This window comes from Rana temporaria, chromosome 5 (assembly GCF_905171775.1).
Source record: "Rana temporaria chromosome 5, aRanTem1.1, whole genome shotgun sequence".
In the NCBI taxonomy this organism is placed as follows: domain Eukaryota; kingdom Metazoa; phylum Chordata; class Amphibia; order Anura; family Ranidae; genus Rana; species Rana temporaria.
The window spans coordinates 386,667,980-386,691,149 of NC_053493.1; the positions used below are offsets into that span (position 1 = coordinate 386,667,980).

The 23,170-nt window shown below is 44.0% G+C and overlaps 1 protein-coding gene across 1 annotated transcript in view; it reads left to right on the forward strand.

Annotated features, from left to right (window-relative positions):
* Positions 1–23,170, forward strand: part of COLEC10 (collectin subfamily member 10) — a 91,858-nt gene that overhangs the window by 17,443 nt on the left and 51,245 nt on the right. Inside the window, exon 2 of the mRNA XM_040354890.1 lies at positions 3,721–3,904. Coding sequence (XP_040210824.1) covers positions 3,769–3,904 — 136 coding nt within the window. The 5' untranslated portion in view covers positions 3,721–3,768. The remainder of the gene's footprint in view (positions 1–3,720; positions 3,905–23,170) is intronic.

Here is a 23,170-nt window from a genome sequence, read left to right on the forward strand (position 1 = left end):
AACTGCAAACCTAACAAGACATGTCCGTCCATCTAAACTGACAGGCTGGGCAAGGGGAACATTAATCAGAGAAGCAGCCAAGATGCACATGGTAACTCTGGAGGAGCTGCAGAGATCCACAGCTCAGGTGGGAGAATCTGTCCACAGGACAACTATTTGTTGTGCACTCCACAAATCTGGCCTTTATGGAAGAGTGGCAAGAAGAAAGCCGATGTTGAAAGAAAACCATAAGAAGTCCCATTTGCAGTTTGCAAGAAACCATGTGGGGGACACAGCAAACATGTATAAAAAGGTGCTCTGGTCAGATGAGACCAAAATGTAACTTTTTGGCCTAAAAGCAAAATGCTATGTGTGGCGGAAAACTAACACTGCACATCACCCTGAACACACCACTGTGAAACATGGTAGTGGCAGCATCATGTTGTGGGGATGCTTTTCTTCAGCAGGTACAGGGAAGCTGATCAGAGTTGATGGGAAGATGGATGGAGCCAAATCCAGGACAATCTTAGAAGTACCTGTTAGGCCTCGTACACACGACCGGACATGTCCGCTGAAACTGGTCCGCTGTGTACAGCCATCAGACCGAAATCTCAGAGCGGACATGTCCGATGAAAATGGTCCGCGGACCGTTTTCATCGGACATGTCCGGTGGTGTGGCCTTATGCCGCGTACAGACAGACGTTTTTTGTGATGAAAAAAAACAAAGTTTTTGAAACTTAATTTTCAAAAACGGCGTTGCCTACACGCCATCGTTTTTCAAAATGCTCTATCAAAGCGCGGTTACGTTCAGCACGTACGACTGCACTCTGTTCCATTGAAGCTCGCTTCATAACTTGCTTCTGAGCATGCGCGGGTTTAAAAACGTCGTTTTGCCCACACACTATCATTTTAATTGACACAAAAAATGACGTTTTGAAAAACGACACAAAAAAATTCGAGCATGTTCGGAATTTTTTTTTTTACGTTTTTCAGAAGACATAAAACGACGTTTTCCTCACACACGGTCATTTTAAATGACGTTTTAAAAACGTCGTTTTTTTTCATCACAAAAAACGACCGTCTGTACGCGGCATAAGACTTGAGACTGGGCCGAAGGTTCACCTTCCAGCAGGACAACGACCCTAAACATAAAGCCAGAGCTACAATGGAATGGTTGAGATCAAAGCATATTCATGTGTTAGAATGGCCTAGTCAAAGTCCAGACCTAAATTAAATTGAAAATCTGTGGCAAGACTTGAAAATCGCTATTCATAGACGCTTTCCATCCAATCTGACAGAGCTTGAGATATTTTGCAATGAAGAATGGGCAAAAATGTCCCTCTCTAGAACCTTAAAAACACCTACAGCTGTTATATTTATGTTTTTAGTTTGTAACATGACAAAATGTTTCCTCAAAGCACTGTACTTTAATGAAAATAAAATAGGGTCGACTGATATTGCAACTATAAGTTTTTTAGGGTTCAAAAAATATTTAGGGTTAACTACAAATTGTGTTCTGGAATTTGCCCCTTTGATACTTTATAAGCACTATACTGTAATCATGTTTCTGGTAGAAAGGGCAGGTTTCCTGCATCTCTGAACACAGTTCATGTGATCGGTACTTCTTCTACGTTGTCTTCAATTTTTTTTTTCTTTTAATATGGTGCTTCAACCACCCCCAGTCCTCAATGTAGTTACTAGACATGTGAAATTCGTTTAGTTCTGAATTTTTTTTTTTAACGAATTTCGACAAATGTGTTAATTCAGAAATATCAGAATTTACAAATTTTTCTGAATATTCTAAAAATTAGAAAATTCGAAAGGTTCGGAAATTAGGAAATTTGACTTTTAGTGAACGTATTGAATACAAATTTATCAGAAGTTCCAATTATCCGAAATAACGAAAGCCACATCTAAACGAATGGAATGTAACGAATAATAATAATAATAAATAACAATAATAATTATAAAAACGTTATTATTTATTATTAATTTGTTTCACTTGTTTAGATACGGCATTCGTTATTTCGGATAATTCGTAACTTCAGATGAATTTGTATTCGTTATGTTCACTAACAGACAAATTTGAAAGGAAATTCCAATACCTATAATTTAATAGTTATTATTACTTAGTTATTATTTGTAATTTTCGTATTTTCGTTCTTTCAAAATATGGGATTTTCTTTCTTAGATTCGGATTTCCGAATTTCCGAAATGTTGAATTCCAAATTTTTGAATTTACGAATTCCCAATTTTCTAATTTACGAAAAAAAACGAATGAAACCGATAACAAAAACGAACACATTTTTCAGCAGTGCACATGTCTAGTACTTACTAGACATGTGCATTCGTTTTCGTCCGAATGCATTTTCGTCCGCAATTCAGGTATTTTCGTTATCGTTTTAACAAACGATAATGAAAGCGCAGAAAACGAAAACCTAGAGATCCGTAATAAAAAAATGCTTTTTTTCGTTTTCGTTGCGAATATAACAATTCGATATAGATAGGAGATTCGACATGACGCTGACTGAATAGCAATCTGTCTATCGAACCTGATATTCTACTACACACATACGGTACTTTTCGACATTATAGAGAAAAGATTCAACACTATAGAGAAAAGAAAAGATTTGACAAAGCATCGAAAATCGCCAAATCTGTCATTGAAGGCTTATGGTGTATATCGAAAGTGCTAAGCAGATTCGACGGAGAAGATATACTGCACTCGTACTTTTTTAATGCTCTGCCCATAGGCTATAGAAAAATTCTAATGCTGGTTGACTAGTAATAATAAATAATAATAATATAATTATTTATTATTATTATTACTAGTCATACAACATTAGAATTCTTGTAGGCGGAATATTCGACCGGAAATGTACGATTAGTGGTAAAATTTCGATGTTCCGTCGAATATTCTTTGACCATTCGACACTGAAACCAAGTATATCTGGATTTTCGGACGAAAGCTATTCCAAACGAAAAACGTAATAAATCAAAACGATTTTCGGGAGTAACTAAATAAATGTATTTTTCTGACGAAAACGAAATTACGAAAAAAAATATTTCAGTGTGCACATGTCTAGTACTTACCTCTGGGGTTGGTGAGCTGTCAGCACCCCCACAGCCTCTTCAGTGTTCTTCTCCATCAGCGCTTCTGGGATGGACCAGATGGATTCTTTTTTTATTATCTTTTTTTTATTTTTTTTGTTTCATAGACCATATGGATTCAGATCAATGTGACGGCGCTGACCAATCAGAATCCATCTGGTCCTTTCCTGAAGCGCTGCACAGAGAAGAGCGGGGATTTTGAATCCCTGAACCATTGGAGCCGCTTCAGGGGTGTTGACAGCTCAGCAGCCCCAGAGGTAAGTACAGCTGTAAACTATAGTTAAGCTGGCAATAGACGATCTGTTGTTTTTATTTGTTTCACCAGTGGACAGAACTAACAAAAATAAAAAATGGAACAGATTCCTCCATCCACTCAAACAAGTCATAGATATTATAAAATGCAATGAGCCAAAGTGGTGTGTTTTAGTTTTTCCTTTTTTTTTTCAATCATCCCAGAGTTTGTATAATTACAGTATCCTTTTTGCAGACCCAACATAGAATTCTCCACCATTCAGAGATAATTAAACATAAACATGTCAGGATAGGATAAATATTTCTGACACTGAGCAGAGACCTCGATGATAGAACACCAATTACTGAACACTAATGACATTTCTTTCTTACACACAGTCCCCGGACGGTCGCACATCCAGGACGGGTCCCCCGCACCCTCTGAACATGGCTCCTGTGATCCGTACTCAGCTTGGCGTCTATGTTGTTCTATGTGTGTTTTTCCTGACCCATATTGGTGCCTCCGAGGCTGAAAACCGATCGGATACTTGTTCAACGCACACAATATTACCTGGACCAAAAGGTAAGAGATTCAAGACAGGAAATAATTGTATATGAAGGCAAGTCAGACTGTGTGGGCTGCTTGTAGCTCTTTAAAGCGGAGGTTCACCCATACCCTACACATTTTCCCCTTAGATTCCTGCTCGTTTTGTCTAGGGGAATCGGCTATTTGTATTAAAATATGATCCGTACTTACCCGTTTTCGAGATGCATCTTCTTCCGCCACTTCCGGGTATGGGCTGCGGGAATGGGCGTTCCTTCTTGATTGACAGTCTTCCGAGAGGCTTCCGACGGTCGCATCCACCGCGTCACGATTTTCCGAAAGAAGCCGAACATCGGTGCGCAGGCGCAGTATAGAGCCGCACCGACGTTCGGCTTCTTTCGGCTACGAGTGACGCGATGGATGCGACCGTCGGAAGCCTCTCGGAAGACTGTCAATCAAGAAGGAACGCCCGCTCCCGAAGACCCATACCCGGAAGCGACGAAAGAAGATGCATCTCGAAAACGGGTAAGTACGGATCATATTTTAATACAAATAGCCAATTCCCCTAGACCGAACGAGCAGGAATCTAAGGAAAAAAAAAAAAAAAAAAAAGAAATGGTTGAACTCCCGCTTTAAGGGCTCGTTTACACCACAAAAGCGCTTTGGGCCAGATTCACGTAGCCCGGGCGCAGCGTAACGTAACCGATTTAGTTACACCGCCGCAAATTTTCTGTCTAAGTGGCCGATCCACAAAGCACTTACCTGGAAATTTGCGGCGGTGTATCCTAAATCCGTCCGGCGCAAGGCGGGCCAATTCAAATGGGGCGTGTACCATTTAAATTAGGCGCGCTCCCGCGCCGGACGTACTGCGCATGCTCCCGACGCAAATTTCCCGACGTGCTTTGCGCGAAATTACGACGCGCCAACGTTTTGTGAATCGTTTTGTGAATTCAAAAGCGACGCGGGAAAGACGGGTATACTTTTACATGGTGGAGTAATTTTCCACTTTGTAAAAGGTGCCCTATCTTTGCGACAGCAAACTAACACTTGCGGCGACGTAACGACGGGAAAAAGTTTCGTGGATCGCCGTAACTGCTAATTTGCATACCCGACGCTGGTTTACGACGCAAACTCCCCCCAGCTGCGGCACTGCATCCTAAGATCCGACAGTGTAAAACTATTACACCTGTTGAATCTTAGGCATATCTATGCGTAACTGATTCTATGAATCAGCCGCATAGATAGAAACAGGGATACGACGGCGTATCAGCAGATACGCCGTCGTATCCCTTTTGTGAATCTGGCCCTTGTGTACAGTTTTGCATGCGCTTGTGGCACATTTGCTGTGCTGTTTTAGGCAATGTTTGTTTGTTTTTCTCCAGAATTGCATTTACACTTGCGGTGCGTTCATGTGCGTTTACATGCAAAAAATGCAGCATATTGTAATTTTTTGAAATGCACTTGAAAGCACCACAATGATGTAAAATAGACTTATTGAAGTACTTGCGAATTTCTTGCAAATGCGTTTCTCTTGCATTTAAGAATGCATGCGACTGCATTCAGTGTAAATGAGCTGTTACTCTTTTGTTTCTCCTCCTAGATAATTTAACCACTTAAGGATCCCTTCACGCCCGATATACGTCGGCAGAATGGCACGGCTGGGCACATCCACGTACCTGTACGTTGCCCTTTAAGCCCAGCCGTGGGGGCGCGACCCGGTCCGAAGCACTGCGGCCGCAGGACCCGATGGCCGCCGGTGTCCCGCGATCGGTCCTCCGGAACTGAAGAACGTGGAGAGGTGTGTGTGTAAACACAGCTTCCCCGTTCTTCACTGTGGCGCTGTCATTGATCGTGTGTTCCCTGTTATAAGGAAACACGATCAATGACGTCACGCGTTCAGCCCCGCCCCCCTACAGTTAGAAACACATATGAGGTCACACTTAACCCCTTCAGCGCCCCCGTAGTGGTTAACTCCCAAACTGCAATTGTCATTTTCACAGTAAACAATGCATTTTATAGCATTTTTTTGCTGTGAAAATGACAATGGTCCCAAAATTGTCCGATGTGTCCGCCATTATGTCGCGGTCACGAAGAAAATCGCTGATCGCCGCCATTAGTAGTAAAAAAAAAATATTAATAAAAATGCAATAAAACTATCTCCTATTTTGTAAACGCTATAAATTTTGCTTATTGCGATTTTTTTTTTTAGAAAAATAGGTAGAAGAATACCCATCGGCCTAAACTGAGAAAAAAAATATGTTTTTTTTATATCCTTTTTGGGGATATTTATTATAGCAAAAAGTAAAAAATATTGTTTTTTTTTTCAAAATTGTCGCTCTATTTTTGTTTATAGCGCAAAAAATAAAAACTGCAGAGGTGATAAAATACCACCAAAAGAAAGCTCTATTTGTGGGAAAAAAAGGGCGCCAATTTTGTTTGGGAGCCACGCCGCACGACCGCGCAATTGTCAGTTAAAACAACGCAGTGCCGAATTGCAAAAACTGGCCAGGACCTTTACCTGCATAAAGGTCCGGGTCTTAAGTGGTTATTAACTTAAAGCGGCATTCCACCCACGATGTTTTTTTTTTTTTTAAGTCAGCAGCTACTGTAGTGTAGCTGTTGACTTTTAATAAGGACACTTACCTGTCCTAGTCGCCCGCGATGTTGGTCCCCCGACGGCGATCGCTCAGTCCTGGTGCCTCCATCCTTACTAAGGGAAACAGGTAGTGAAGCCTTACGGCTTCACTGCCCGTTTCCTACTGCACATGCGCGACACGCACAGTGTTTTGTGATTGGGCGGCTGCCTCCTGGGATACACACAGTTCCCAGAAGGCAGCGCAGCTCATTCACAAGAAGACACGGCGACGTAGGACGAGCCTGAAGATCCTCCGTGGTGGAAGAAGAGGCAGAAGAGCTACTTCCGCATAGCAACCGCCCTTTCAATTGAGTATAAAAAAAAAATGTTTCAATTATTTTTATATTTCTTTTACGATTTTTAGGATAAAAAAAAAAAACGGGTGGAACTCCACTTTAAATTAGAACTCTGGGCATAATGAAAAATGATATTTATTTATTTAAATATTTAAACTTTATCGTTTTACAATATATGATTCTTAACCACTTCCGCCCCCAAATATTTGGCTGCCCAACGACCGGGCCATTTTTTCGGATACGGCCTTTTGTCACATTAACTGACAATTGCGCGGTCGTGCGTCGTTGTACCCAAACAAAATTGACGGGTTTTTTTTTCCCCACAAATAGAGCTTTCTTTTGGTGGTATTTGATCACCTCTGCGGTTTTTATTTTGTGCGCTTTAAACAAGAGAATAACGTCAATTTTGAAAAAACACAATAGGGGCTGTTTACGAAAGGCAAATCCACTTTGCACTACAAGTGCAAACTACAAGTGCAAAGTGCACTTGAAATTGCACTGAAAGTACAGTCGCTGTAAATCTGAGGGAAAGATCTGAAATGAGGGGAAGCTCTGCTGATTTTATTATCTAATCATGTGCAAGCTAAAAAAAATGCTGTTTTTTATTTTCCTTGCATGTCCCCCTCGGATCTACAGCGACTGCACTTCCAAGTGCACTTTCAGTGCAATTTAAAGTGCACTTTGCACCTGTAGTTTGCACTTGTAGGGCAAAGTGGTTTTGCCTTTATTAACCACTTGCCGCCCGCCATAGACATATTGACATTGGCAAAGTGGTTGTAGAATCCTGACTGGACGTCATATGACGTCCTCAGGATTTTGAGCCGCTATCGCTGCGATCGTTGTTGCAGGGTGTCAGTCTGACACCCTGCAACACCGATCAAGGTAAAGAGTCTCTCACGGAGACTCTTTACCACGTGATCAGCCGTGTCCAATCACGGCTGATCACGATGTAAACAGGAAAAGCCGGTAATCAGCTTTTCCTCACTGGCGTCTGTCAGACGCGAGTAGAGGAGAGCCGATCGGCTGCTCCTGTGACAGGGGGGGTTTGTGCTGATCGATTATCAGCACAGCCCCCCCGAGGATGCCCACTGGACCACCAGGGATGCCCACTGGACCACCAGGGATGCCCACTAGACCACCAGGGATGCAAAAAAAAAAGTATGCCACCCTAGACCACCAGGGATGAGAAGGACACAAAAAATGGATGCCAATCAGTGCCGCAATGGATGCCAATCAGTGTCCACAATGGGCATCACTGATTGGCAGGCATTGTTTGGCACTGATTGGCATCCATTAGTACAACACATACGATAGTGCCCATCTATGCCCATCCGTGCCACCTATCAGTGCCCATCCATGCCGCCTATCAGTGCCCATCCATGTTGCCTATCAGTGCCCATCCATGCCGCCTATCAGTGCTTATCCGTGCCGCCCATCCGTGCCGCCTATCCGTGCCCATCCGTGCCACCTATCCGTGCCGCCTATCTGTGCTCATCTGTGCCACCTATCTGTGCCCATGCATGCCGCCTATCCAAGCCCATCCATGCCGCCTATCCGTGCCACCTATCAGTGCCCATCCGTGCCGCATATTAGTGCCCATCAATGCCACCACATCAGTGCCACCTCATCGGTGCCCATCAGTGCCGCCTTATCAGTGCCCGTCAGTGCAGTACCATCAGTGCCCATCAGTGAAGGAGAAAACGTATTTATTCACAATGTTTTATAACAGAAACAAAGAAAACGTTTTTTTTTCAGAATTTGCGGTAATTTTTTTATTTTTTTGCAGAAAATAAATATCCCAGAGGTGATCAAATACCACCAAAAGAAAGCTCTATTTGTGGGTACAAAATGATAAAAATTTTGTTTGGGTACAGTGTTGTATCACCGCGCAATTGTCATTCAAGGTGCAACAGTGCTGAAAGCTAAAAATTGGTCTGGGCGGGAAGGTGTATAAGTGCCCGGTATGGAAGGGGTTAAATAACCCCCAATATGTTTTATTTTTGCTATAATAAATATCCCATTTTTTTTTTTTAACTTTTTTCCACAGTTTAGGCCGATATGTATTCTTCTACATATTTTTGGTAAAAAAAATACACAATAAGCGTTTATTGATTGGTTTGCGCAAAAGTTATAGCGTCTACAAACTATGGGAAAGATTTATGTTTTTTTTTTTTACTTCACCTTTTTTGACGCCTATTATAGCTTACGGCTCTAATCAGGTGCTTACAAAAAAAATACCCTAGATAGATTCATGCAGTACATGAATCCATCTATTGGTGATAGAGGGGTGGCAGGAAAAAGGGAGCGGCACCCCTTATGGAAGCACCGCCAATACTCTCTGACCTTTGGGCATTCCCACCAAATGTGTGTCATAATGCCCTGTAAATTACATCCCCTCCAACACGTTGACGATTTTTCTAACTGGTATTTGCTTTAATCGTTTTTTTATACCATCTAGCAAGGCATTTATAATTTGTTTCTATGGTGTTAATATCTACTGAATAACTGTATACTGCTCCTAATATTTTACCTGTTGGTATATAAAAAATTAGTTTTATGATGCAGTCTGTCACTGGGATTAAGGTGATATTAAACCTGTAGGTTTTTTTAACAAAACACCATGTTATACTTACCTGCTGCCCCAAACTTGCTCTTCTGGGGTCCCCTGCCAGTGATCTTGGCTCCTTCTCTTCTCTGATGCCCGCATAGCAAGCAGCTTGCTAGGCGGATACTTGTGCAGGTTAGATCCTGAGCTGGCGCACACAGCGTGGCCTAGCCCCACCTCTCACCCCCCCTTCACATGATTTGATTGACAACAGCAGGAGCCAATGCCGCTGCTTCCAAGTCTAGTCTGTAAGAAAAGAGTGAGGAGAAGAGCTGGGGAGAAGACGGGCACAGCGCTGGATCATGGTCGGGCTATTTAGGGGGACTGGGGGAAGTTAAGGTTTTTTACCTTAATCCAGAGAATGTATTAAAGCGAGAGTTCCGGCCACAATTTCACTTTTTAAATATAAATACCCCTGTACTACACAAGCTTAATGTATTCTAGTAAAGTTAGTCTGTAAACTAAGGTCAGTTTTGTTAGGTTGTTACAGCATTTAGACACTTTATAAAATAGAAATTGACTGGGGCCATCTTAAATGTGGGCATCATGAAGCCAGACTGTATGACTTCCTGGATTTCAGCCTTGCAGATCTCGCACATGCTCAGTGCTGCACAAGCAGTGTCAGATCAGGTTTCAGCACCTGTGCTGTCCAAGTCACATGATTCTTTGAGACTGGGGAGTGCACAGACTCCTGGAAAGTTACACCCACTACATTCCCAGGAGTCTGTGCGGTGTAGGTTAGGAAGCATTAAGCACCTAGGTGCAGGAAGTGGGAAGATTAACTATTCTGCCTAGCAACAACACTTTGAAGGCATCTAAAAAAAAAAAAAAAATTTGTAAAGGACTAATGACATTTTTTTAAAACTACTGATGTAATGTTATATTTATGGGTGGAACTCCACTTTAAGTTACAAAAAAACCTTTAGCCTTTACAACCACGTGTTGGAGTTTTTGTTTTCCTGACCTACTTTTGTTACATGCTAGTAGATCCACGATTACTCTACTTCCTATAACATGGTCACAACGCTGCTTGTTTGCAGTGAATTCAAACAGCAGCGTTGTCACCCTGTTTATTTAGGGTGTATTTATTTAAAAGTGTATTTATTTATTTCAAGTATATAGCACTGGTAATTTACATTTTAATTTTAAATATTGTACATTTACATTACTCTCTTGCCCTGAAGGAATTTACAGTCTAAAGTCACCTGCATGCATACACATACACGGAATCATTTAGACAGGAGCCAATTAACCTACCAGCATGTCTTTGGAATGTAAGGAGGAAACTGGAAGAAAATCCATGCAAGCACAAGGGGAACATGCAAACTCCATGTAGACAGGGTCATGACTGGAATCCAAACTGGAGATCCCAAAAATGCTAATCACTGAACCACTGTGCAGCTCAATGCCTTACAGAGACACTAACCTCTGGTGTAAAAAAAATCTCTCCTTATTGGATAGATTGATAGCAGCAGGAGCCATTGGCTCCCACTGATGTCAATCAAAATCAGTGATACGGAACTCGGGGGTAGGGCTGAGTCCTGCTGTCTGTGTCAATGTATGCAGCAGTGCCAATGGAATGCGGTACTCAAGAAGAGGAGGAGCCATGAGCGCCGCCAGGGGGACCTGAGAAGAGGATAATCGGGGGCCACTCTGTGCAAAATCACTGCACAGAAGAAGTAAGTATAGACATGTGTTTTGTTTTTTTTTGGTTTTTTTTAAGGAAGCTGTACAATCACTTTAACTCAAAAAATGCCATTCTATTGCTCTCAACCTCCTCCAAATCTCCACATGTTTGCTTCTGTGATCCAAATTCCTCTTCCTGGGATCATACAACGCATTATCAGTGTTCTGCTTTTTTTTGTGAAAAAAATATTTCATGTACTTTCTTCATTATCCAAAAAATGATGACAAAAATGAGAACTTCAAAAAACTCACCATGCCTCTTATTAAATACCTTGGACTGTCTATTTTCCAAAAAGGGGTCATTTGTACTGTCCTGGCATTTTAGGGCCTCAAGAAATTAGATCAGTACATCATAAATATACTGTATTTATTGGCGTATAACACTTTTTTGCCCTGAAAATAGAGGATAAACTGTGCCTGCGTGTTATACGAAGGGGGCTGTGGAAAGTTTTTTTCCTGAAACTTCCCTCTTAAAGTTAGGGTGCGTGTTAGGCCGCGTACACACGACCGGTCCATCCGATGAGAATGGTCCGACGGACCGTTTTCATCGGTTCGCCGCTGAGGCAGACTGTTGGCAGACTGTTGGTCTGATGTGCGTACACACCATCAGTTCAAAAATCGATCGGGTCAGAACGCGATGACGTGAAACACACGACGTGCTGAAAAAAAGTTCAATGCTTCCAAGCATGCGTCGACTTGATTCTGAGCATGCGCGGGTTTTGAACCAATGCTTTTCTGTACTAACTATCGGTCAGCGGTCCATCGGTTCGATTTTAAAGCAAGTTCTCTCATTTTTGCCTAAAGGACAAAAGACCGATGGGCCGTACACACGGACGGTTTGGACCGATGAAACTGAACTTCGGTCCGTTTTCATCGGTTTGGACCGGTCGTGTATACGCGGCCTTATAAGCCTGTGCGTGTTGTACGCCGATAAATACGGTATATACCATAGTTTGAAGAGTATATATCATTCACACAAACTAAATATACACTGATTTGGATAATTTTGACAAAGAAATTCAGTAAAACGGAAAATTGAATACTTACCTTTCCGTAATTTTCCTTTCCTGGTGCCTACCCCCCATGGCAGCATACCAATGGTCATGGCTCCGCCCCCGACCGACCCACAGGACCCATTAACTCTCTAATAAAAGGAGTAATCCCCCCCCAGTTAGGCATTCTTAGTAACTAGACCTCAGACCCAAAGAGCAAGTCAACAAGGGAGGGTGTATGCTGCCATGGGTAGGCACCAGGAAAGGAAAATTACGGAAAGGTAAGTATTCAATTTTCCGTTTTCCTGGTGCCTCCATGGCAGCATACCAATGGTCCAATAACTCGCTTACAGGGAGGGTACTGCTCAAAAAATATATTTTAATGAATTACAGAACAGATTGCTGTAGCACTTTTCTCCCAAAATCGCGGGAGGTGAGAGCTGCCGGATCTAGGCTATAGTGAGCCATAAATGTGCTGAAGGATGACCAGCTTGCCGCCTTGCAGATCGTTTCCGGAGAGATCCGAGCCAAGGCTGCCCAAGATGATGCGATTCCTCTCGTCGAGTGGGCGTTCACCGCTTTGGGAATAGGGAGACCACTAGCCCGATAGGTGTTTTGAATAAGTTTCACAATCCAGTTAGCTACTGTTGTCTTGGAGGCCGCTTCTCCTTTCCTTGCCCCTCTGGGGATGATAAAGAGTCGTTGGCCCTTCCGGAACCCCTGTGTGAGTTTTAGGTAATGTTTTAAGGACCTGGCCACGTCTAGCTCGTGTAAGTTCGAGGAGTTTTGATCTTCTCCAAATGCTGGAAGGACCCATTCCTGATTAAGATGAAAGGCCGAGGGGACCTTGGGAATGAATTGATGAATAGGCTGCAAAACCACCCTGTCTGGGAAGAATGTGACATAGGGTTCCTGAGCACCGAGAGCTTGGATCTCTGATATTCTGCGACCCGACGTGATAGCAATTAGAAAGGCCGTCTTCCAAGTGATGTCCTCCAGCGAGCATTCCTCTGTAGGGGCGAAGGGTGGACGTGCCAACGCCTCTAAGACTACAGTCAGATCCCACTTGGGATATAGCGTTTTCCTAGGGGGGCGTAATCTTAGGACCGCCTTAAGGAAACGATCGACTAGAGGGTCATGGGCCCATCTGGTATCCGTTAAGGCTGAGATGGCAGATACCTGGACCTTTAGTGTGCTGTGGCCAAGACCCAGGTCCAGACCTGATTGAAGAAACAGCAGTACATTATGGATCCCGGGAACTAGAGGATTGAATTGGTTGGAATCCGCCAGAGCTATAAACCTCTTCCATATCCTGTAATAAGTGGCATTTGTGGAAGACTTCCTTGCCTGTAGGAGAGTTTGAATCACCTCCTGAGAACACCCTAAGCTGCCCAGCCTCCTCCGTTCAATCTCCAGGCCCTCAAACTCAGGATTTCTGGGCGTGGGTGAAGAAAAGTTCTTTGTGACAGTAGGCCGCTCTTGTGAGGTAGAGGAAGCGGATTGCCCAGTGCCAGACTGACCAAGAGTGGGAACCAGGGTCTCTTCGGCCAGTATGGAATTATCGCTAAGATGGTGACATCCTCCTTTGTCAGCCGTTGGAGAAAGCGTAGTATTAAGGGTGTTGGGGGAAAGGCGTACCCCAACCGGAAAGACCATGGCTGTATCAGGGCGTCCACCCCTGCCGAGGTCGGACAGGGGCCCCTCGAGAAGAATCGTGGGGTTTTCGCGTTGAGGGGTGAGGCAAAAAGATCTATTTGGGGAGTCCCCCACTGCCGGCATACTGTATTGAAGACTTCTTGGTCTAGCGACCACTCGTTGTTGCTCACAAACAACCTCGATAGGTGGTCGGCTAGTTGGTTTTCGGGACCCGGAATATAGGATGCCCTCAGGTTGCATAGGTTCTTCTCTGCCCAGGAAATTATTGGGGTCACCTCGCTGAATAGTGATCTGCTGTGTGTGCCACCCTGGTTCTGGACGTAGGCCACTGCTGCTCTGTTGTCCATTTGGAGGAGGATTGATTTCCCCCTGAGTAGAGGAGCTAAATGTAGGAGCGCCATCCAAGCGGCCCTGAGCTCCAGGACGTTGGAGATCACGCCCTCCGCACTGAACGGCCACTTCCCTTGAACTAATTTGCCTTGGGAGTGAGTCCCCCAACCGAGCTGACTGGCATCTGAGGTAAGAACAGTCCAGGCAATCGGCCCTAGGGACCGAGGTACTAATAGATTGGATGGCCTTGTCCACCACCAGAGGCCGGACTTCATAGAAGAGGTAATAATTATCCTCTGCCTGAGATGTACTTCCCCCATTGTGCCAGGAAACCCAATTGGAAGTCCCGTAGGTGCCATCTGGCCCACTTTATCATTGGGATGCACGACGCGAGGGAGCCTGTGAGGCTCAAGCAATCTGATGCTGACATGCTGTGGGATTCTAACGCCTTCTTCACCTTCTGGATTAATGCTGGTATTTTCTCTGGAGGAAGAGAGACTGCTCTCTCCGGGGTGCTGAATAAGGCTCCCAAGTACACCATTCTTTGTGTTGGCGCTAGCTGGCTTTTTGTGAAGTTGATCAACCAACCGAACCTGGTTAAGGTGTTTAACACTGTTTGAGTGTGTTCTTCCAGGGTACTCTTGTGTTGCGACAGAACCAGTATATCGTCTAGATAGTGCAATACTCTTATCCCCCTTTCTCGGAGGGGGGCCAGGATGGCTCCCAAGACTTTTGAAAAGGTTCTGGGTGCTGACGAGATTCCAAAGGGGAGGCACTGGAATTGTAGATGTAGATTGCCCACTTTGAAACGTAAGAAATGTTGGAACTGGCTGTGGATGGGGATGTGGAAGTACGCATCCTGAAGATCTATGGAGGCCATCCAGTCCCCCGGCTGGACTAATAGAATCACTGTGTTTAGGGACTCCATCTTGAAGTGTTCTAAACGAATGTACTTGTTCAGTCTCTTTAGATCCAACACGGGTCTCCACCCTCCCGTCTTTTTGGGCACTAGAAAGACTGGAGAGTAAAATCCCGAGTCTATCTCTGACTCCGGAACTGGTAGAACTGCCTTTTGCTGCAGGAGCATCTGAACGTACTGAAATAATATTTCCCTTTTCTCCTTGGAGGCCGGGATTTTGGTGTTTTGAAAAGAAAATGGTGGAGGACGTGTCTTGAATCTCCAAAAATGACCTTGGAGAATAGTGGACACTACCCACTGGTCTGTGCAGCCCTCCACCCAGATCTGCGCATAGGATCTTAGCCTTGCTCCCACTACGCTGGTCTGGGCGGTAGGGGAGTCAAAAAGACTTCTGGTTATCCCCAACTGAGGTAGCGGGTTTTGGCTTTCCCAGCTTGAGGAAGGAAGCTTGTGAGCCCTTCCAGCCCCTTCTGTATTCTCTACCTGGGCGGTAAAATCTTGAGTCCCTTCCCCTCTGTTGAGCCGCTGGCCTAGGAGCAAACCTCTTTCTTCTGCTTCTGTCTTGAGGGATCAGACCACTCTTTCCCCCCGTGACTCTGGTGATTGCGGAGTCCATCTTCTCTCCGAACAGCGCCTTCCCGTCGTACGGGATGCGGCACCATGATTGTTTAGATGATGCGTCTGCCGCCCATGGTTTCAGCCACAGGGCCCTTCTGGCGGTAATAGAATACAGCATGGCTCTAGATGAACACCTCAGGACGTCTATGGCCGCCTCTGCCATAAAATCTGAGGCCAGTTTCAGCTCATCCAAGGCCTTTATAATTTCTTCGGAATCTATGCCAGCCCTGAGGGCTGTCTCAATGTTATCCGCCCATACTTTGGTCGCTCTAGAAATAGAAGATAAGGCTACTGCCGGTTTGCAAGCCCCTCCGGTCGCCTGGTAAATCTTCTTGAGGTCCGTGTCGATTCTTCGATCTAAGGTATCCTTGAAAGAGACTGCGTCTTCTAATGGCAAGGTCGTATTTTTTGCTAGCCTCATAACTGAAGCGTCTACAGAAGGGATAGAGTCAAAAAGTTTTGCATCCGATTCGGCTAATGGGTATAATTTCTGAAGACGGTTAAAGGCGACCGGCCTCTTGTCTACCTTTTGCCATTCTCCTACGATAACCCCCTTAATCTCTTCCATTAGGGGAAAGTTGGAAACTTTTTTAGTCAAATGCGGGAAGTACTTTTTTGTTTTGGAAGGAGGTTCCGGGTCTTCCTCCCATTGAATAGCGTCCTTGACCGCTACCACAAAGGGCTCAACCAGGCCAAAGTCAAAGGTTGAAGGCTCTTCTTCATTCAGGATTGACTCATCCTCTGAGATGCTTCCCTCAGGGCGAGAGACAGATGTCCCTGCGACCTCCTGATCAGCGGGAGGGGAGGCGGGAGTGCTCTGTACTGTGGCCAATTCCCTGATAGACTCCTTGATTAGATCTTTAATGGAACTAGAGGAACCTTGTCTTTCTGCTGTGGCCTCCAGAAAGCACTGGCCACAGGCTAATTTCCCAGGAAGGGCCTTTCTGCCACACACCCAACAATCGTCCCTCTTAGGTCTGGAGGACGCGTGGTGGGAGGAACTCTGGTGACTACTGGAATTGTGGGCTGAGTGTCCCGAGCTTCTATGGCTCCTTGAGCCTCTGTCTTGGGAAGATCTGCGAGAAGAGTCTCGTTGCGGGCTGGGAAGACAAAAAAATATAGGATGCTAATTTGACTCCCACCTGTTGTAGTGCTCTTTTATTTAAAAAAGCTTACCTGCTGTTGCAGCCCTTACCTAGTGGAATGTTGAGGATCTTTTTGTAGCGGCATGACTATGTCCAGGGCAGCTAGGGGTAGATTTATTTCAGAAATTACTATCTCTTTTTTTTTTTTTTTTTAAACTAAAAATGAAGCTATACATTTTATACACAAGATCAGCTGGATAACACATACATTATATATATATATATATATATATATATATATATATATATATATATATATATACATACATATATACACATATATATACACATACCTACACATACATATATATACACAAGCACAGCAATCCACTTAAAAGAAAGGATGGTTCTCCCTTTTTTTTTTTTTTTTTAAATAAGTAATATTCCTCTGATAAGAAAATTAGCCTTACCCTGACAGGGGTCCATGATCAGAGCAGGAGAGGTGGAGAGATGCTTCCCTCAAGACAGCCTGTCCTCAAATGAGGCAACAGGCTGCCTTAAGTAGATGAGAGCACCAAGATGGCCGCCCGCGACGTACTGCGCATGCGCCGCCGCGCCGACTGAGGCCCCGCCCACCAAGATGACGAGGCTGAGCTCCGTGACGCGCGCGAAGCGCCGACAGCATGTGGAGCCGCAAGCAGGGGAAAACAGCTGACCCGCTCCCCCTCTCCCTGCCGTACCGAGCGACGAGCGGAGGCTGGGGTGGCGGAAGTCAGGTAAAGTACCTCAGATGAGGCTGCGCTCCTGTACCAAGATGTGGCTTGTACTGGGGAAATGTAGGATGTTTAGGACAGTCAGCCTGTGCACCTAACGAGGAGAGGAGAAGCTCCTGGAGGTTACAAGTGTGTGTATTGCCAAAAAAAGATCCACAGAAAAAAGGGCTCCTATACTTATCTGGTGCCTTTAGCAACCCAAGCGATAGGACTCCATCCTGCAGGAGAGCATGAACCTGCAACGGTACACCATAAGACGGTGAGGTAGGGCTGACGCGTGATCCTGCGGGGATGAGGACAGAAAAAAGAATGCCTAACTGGGGGGGGATTACTCCTTTTATTAGAGAGTTAATAGGTCCTGTGGGTCGGTCGGGGGCGGAGCCATGACCATTGGTATGCTGCCATGGAGGCACCAGGAAAATACATTTTGGCCTAAATTTATGAAGAAAGATTATTTGCCCAACTTTATAACAGAAACAAACACATTTTTTTAAATTTTTGGTATTTTTTTGGTTTATATAGCAACAAAAAAAAAACCCAGTGGTGATTAAATACCAACAAAAGAAAGCTATATCTGGGTAAAAAATGATAAAAAATTGATTTATTTTCAGTCTTGCATGACTAGGTAAATGTCATTCAAAATATGACAGTGCTGAAAAATAAAAAAAAGGTCTAGACTGGAAGGGGGTGAAAGCATCCGGACTTGAAGTGGTTAAGCAATTACAGAAGTAGTATTTTTTTTCTTTTGGATAAAGGTTTAAAACACGTGAATAAAAGCTGACCATTTGTAAATATCCCCACCAATAAAATATGGTTGTCCATTCCCATGGAACTATTACTTTTCTGGACACTTCGTCTGCATGTAAATGTGGAAAAATATATAAATAAAGGCATGTGAAATAAGAAAAAAGGAATTCATACGCTGAATACTATCATTACAGGTGTTAACCACATACAGTTACCAGAATACAATATTTTCTATTGAATGTGGTCCAGTCTGTTTTGTGGGCTGGTAAGGCTGCTTCTTCAGGTTTTCAGCTGTTTGAATTTTTTTTTATACTTTTATCGCTGTTGGACATTAAAAGAAAAAAAAACAGACAAATTGGTATCTTTTCCCGTTACAGAGTTACACAACTTTTTATTATTTCAATTTTTTATATATATACACACACACTATTCATTTTAGATATAGTGTGTATATCTACTATATTATATTTGATATGTTAATTCCCAAACTTTGGTGGTAGATACGTAGATACTCGTGGCCCTTTTTAGAACCACTGCACCTTCTTACCCCCTTATAGATGAATTCAACTCAGTTTAATATTCTGTGACTAATTTAAAGGCCAGATTCAGCTAAAGGCCTGTACACACGATCAGAAAATCGTATGAAAAATACAGTTTTCGAAGCAATCGTACGATAATCTGATCGTTAGTACATTGCTATCGAAAGCCAATCACTACTCCGATATTATCCGAAGGGGCAACCATAAAAAAAAAAAAAACACGTACCACACCAGATCGTATGATTTTTTCACCCACTCTGTACAGTTTTCATCCAAAAATGCAATACAAATACAATAAAATACATGACATCACTTCAGAAATTTTATTCTGTCATACAAGAACTTTAGTGACCTCTTCATTTTCGATATGAGATCTTTTTTTACTTGCAGACTTGCAAATGATTAGTTGTATATCCATATCAGAATAAGTAAATAATCCTCCTCATTCACATGCGATCATATTGCCGTAACAGTTTGCAATACTTGACTGTGCAATGTGGCTGCGCTGTTTAGCTACACTGCCCCTAGTGGTGCTTTTGGATAATGGTGCACAAGTGAATAGTGCTGGCCGTAGTCCATAGTTAAAAAGTCTATAACACGTGGTTGCCCTAATAACGGGTCCCATTGGAGGGTGTTGTGGCTGAAAGAATAAATATATGAGGATACAGATCCTCACTGTCTGCTTCCCACAACGGGCTACTCACCACGAGGTCAGCTCCCGGTCGTGTGTGTAGGGGAAAAAGTTACCGAGCAGGTTCTCGGTTTTTCCCTCGGTTTTCCCAGCGGACTTTTTACTACCGGGAAAACCGATCCTGTGTATTAGGCATTAAGAGTTCCCTTCACTGGAACTGAGGGGCAAAATCCAACCCTTGAAAAGCTACCCCACACCATAATTCCCCCTCCACTAAATGATTTGGACCAGTGCACAAAGCAAGGTCCATAAAGACATGGATGAGTGATTTTGGGGTGGAGGAACTTGACTGGCCTTTCAATTTATCACCTTTGGGGTGAATTACAGTGGAGACTGCGAGCCAGGCAAACATTCCTATACACCCTCCTAAACCTTGTGGACAGCCTTCCCAGAAGAGTCAAAGCCGTTATAGCTGCAAAGGGTGGGCCAACTCAATATTGAACATATTTTCATATTTTCCGGCGTAAAGTTATTCCATCAAATAGCTGGCCTAGTCAATGTTAAGTATGGCCATCGTTCCCGCGTCGAAATTTGGAAATTTTACGTCATTTGCGTAAGTCGTCCGTCAATGGGGCTGGACGTAAATTACGTTCACGTCGAAACCAATACGTCCTTGCGGCGTACTTTGGAGCAATGCACACTGGGATATGTACACGGATGGCACATGCGCCGTTCGTAAAAACCGTCAATCACGTCGGGTCACAAGTAATATACATAAAACACGCCCCCCACATCCTCATTTGAATTAGGCGCGCTTACTCCGGCCAATTCACGCTACGCCGCCGTAACTTAGGAGGCAAGTGCTTTGTGAATACAGCACTTGCCTCTCTAACTTACAGCGGCATAGTGTAAATGCCATACGCTACGCCGCCTTAAAGATGCGCGCCCCTACCTAAAGATGCGCGCCCCTACCTGAATACAGCTATCAGACTGGGATGCCATTAAAGTTCCTGTGCGTGTAAAGGCAGGCGTCCAAATACTTTTGGTAATATAGTGTATGCCACTGCTGACCCAACCCCTACAACGCCAGCCAAAACTTGAACATCACAGTACGCATTGGCATAATAAACACACAAACCCAAAACATAAAGTAGGCATCTGTCTATATGCCGATATCGAAAGATGGTAGCGCCAACAACGAGGATAACTGGTTAGGAAATTTCCAAGGCAGGAGGGGCTGGAGTAAGACATTGTATAGTAGGGGGAGTGGCTGTGGGCAAATGAGGAGGAGTGATTTCTAGGCTAAGTCAAAATTTGCATATTATGCCACCACCTGCAACTCTGTATACGATGTCAGGGTCATTGGTGAGCTGCCTTTTCGTAGAACGCACCCACATTATTGCTTTGGAAACTTTGTTCTAGTGACAGATTCCCTTTAATTGTGTCACTTACTGGCATGTCTATACACAGGCATTCATTGAAAATAACATTGTGTTCTATCACAGCTTGTTTGCTACAACCAAACCCATCTGTCTAAATATTGAAAGTTGGAACGTGAACTTTTGTTACATCTGTTTTTCTGCGAATGTCCCGGGCACATGATATGCCAGGCACACCCCCCACTCACATACCAACCGATAGCCTACAGGACTTCCTCTGCCCCAGCGGGAGACCCAGAGAGGCGGATTCCCTGGGCGAGAACATTGTTTTCCTGGTTTTAAAAAAAGGCATCAGTCTGTTATTCTAAGGTTTAGGTTTCCCATGTTGTCTCACAAGTGGCTGAGCAGGCGCAGCGTACACATTACTGAGCTACAACAACATCTCTGTGTCAGCTATTAGGTGGCATTGCAGTTTATGTCCGTTCTATAAATACATTGGGCCAGATTCACATAGTTGCGCTGCGGCGTAATGTATCTCATTTACGTTACACCGCCGCAAGTTTTCAGCGCAAGTGCTTGATTCACAAAGCACTTGCCTGTAAACTTGCGGCGGCGTAACGTAAATCCGTCCGGCGTAAGCCCGCCTAATTCAAATGGGGCGTGTGTCATTTAAATTAGGCGCGCTCCCGTGCCGAACGTTCTGTGCATGCTCCGTGTGAAAATTTCCCGCCGTGCTTTGCGCGAAATTACGGCGCCCCGACGTGTTTTTTGAACGGCGACATGCGTTACGTCCTTTCATATTCCCGGACGTCTTACGCAAAAAAAAAAAAAATTAAAATTTGACGCGGGAACGACGGCCATACTTTAACATGGATGGTCTAATTTTACACCACCTAAATAGCACTCGTAACTTTACGACGGGAAAAGCCGACTAGCGACGACGTAAGAGAATGCGGCGAACGCGCGTACCTTTGTGGATCGCCGTAAACAGCTAATTTGCATACCCAACGCGGAAAACGACGCAAACTCCATCCAGCGGGCGCTGGAGTATTACACCTACGATCCGAAGGCGTACGAAGCCGTACGCCTGTCGGATCGAAGCCTAAAGCCGTCGTAACTTGTTTTGAGGATTCAAAACAACGCTACGACGCGGCAAATTTGAAAATACGCCGGAGTATCAGTAGATACGCCGGCGTATTTCCTCTGTGAATCTGGCCCATAGTTCCTAAAATCCATAGATAACTAGTGGATTCTTTACAACCTCTCCAGTCTATTCCCTAGTTGGTATTTCACTGTGTGTATATATATATATATATATATATATATATATATATATATATATATATATATATATATATATATATATATATATATATACAGTGGAACCTTGGTTTACGAGTAACGAGGTTAATGAGCGTTTTTAATAACGAGCAACTTTTTTTTAAACTCCTGACTCGGTTTGCGAGTGTTGTCTCGACAAACAAGCAAAATTCAAGCTAATGGGGTGTGCAGTACCGTATTTGACCAGAGGTGCGGGGGCGCCGGTGACACACGGAACAGTTTGGAGCCGTTCTGGAAATAGTCAGAATCACTCAGAAATACTCCGTTCCCCAGTGTTTCCAAACTTTTATTTCCAAACTTTTTAAACAGAGTATTTATGAGGCTCTCTGGCGCCCCCCCCCCCCACCTCTGGCCACATGTGGTATTGCATGCAATAAATACGGAACAAATTATCTTTGTTTCCATTGACTTTTACGGGGAAACTTGTTTTGATATGCGAGTGCTTTGGATTACAAGCATTCTCCTGGAACGGATTATGCTCGTAATCCAAGATTCCACTGTATATATTGTACAGGACACCGGGGGTGGGTCCTGGACGGGTGCTATACGGCACCACTGTTTGGACTATGGTCCATTTAAATAGAGGTAGAAGGTTCAGGGGGTCACCCAAAAGTGGGTGAAAAGTTCCAGGCAGGCGCTAATTCAGAGAGGACTGGCTCGCAGTCTTCTCTATCTTAATAAAGTAGTTTGGGGCCTGGAATTTTGGAGGCTCCAAAGTGTTATTTGGGTGGGATGGAGCCTCCACTCCTAAACCCTGGAAGCCAGCGCACAAGGGGTTAAAATCTCACAGACAACCACCCATTAAAGCAGGAAGTGATGCTGGAGGGAGTGAGTGAGTTGGGAGAGTGCACCTGTGAGGACAAGATGGAAGTCTGCTAGTGATTTAGATTTGTAATGATTCACTGCTATAATCTGTTAAAATAAGCAGAAACAAACAGAGACACACACACACACACACACAGCTTCTTGTGGTCTGGAGCTGAAGTGCACAGCAGGAAGATGAGAGAAGAGAAGAACAGACAGATGCACACACAGAGAATGTAGTAAAATAATGAAAGAGGAGAGAGAGGCGG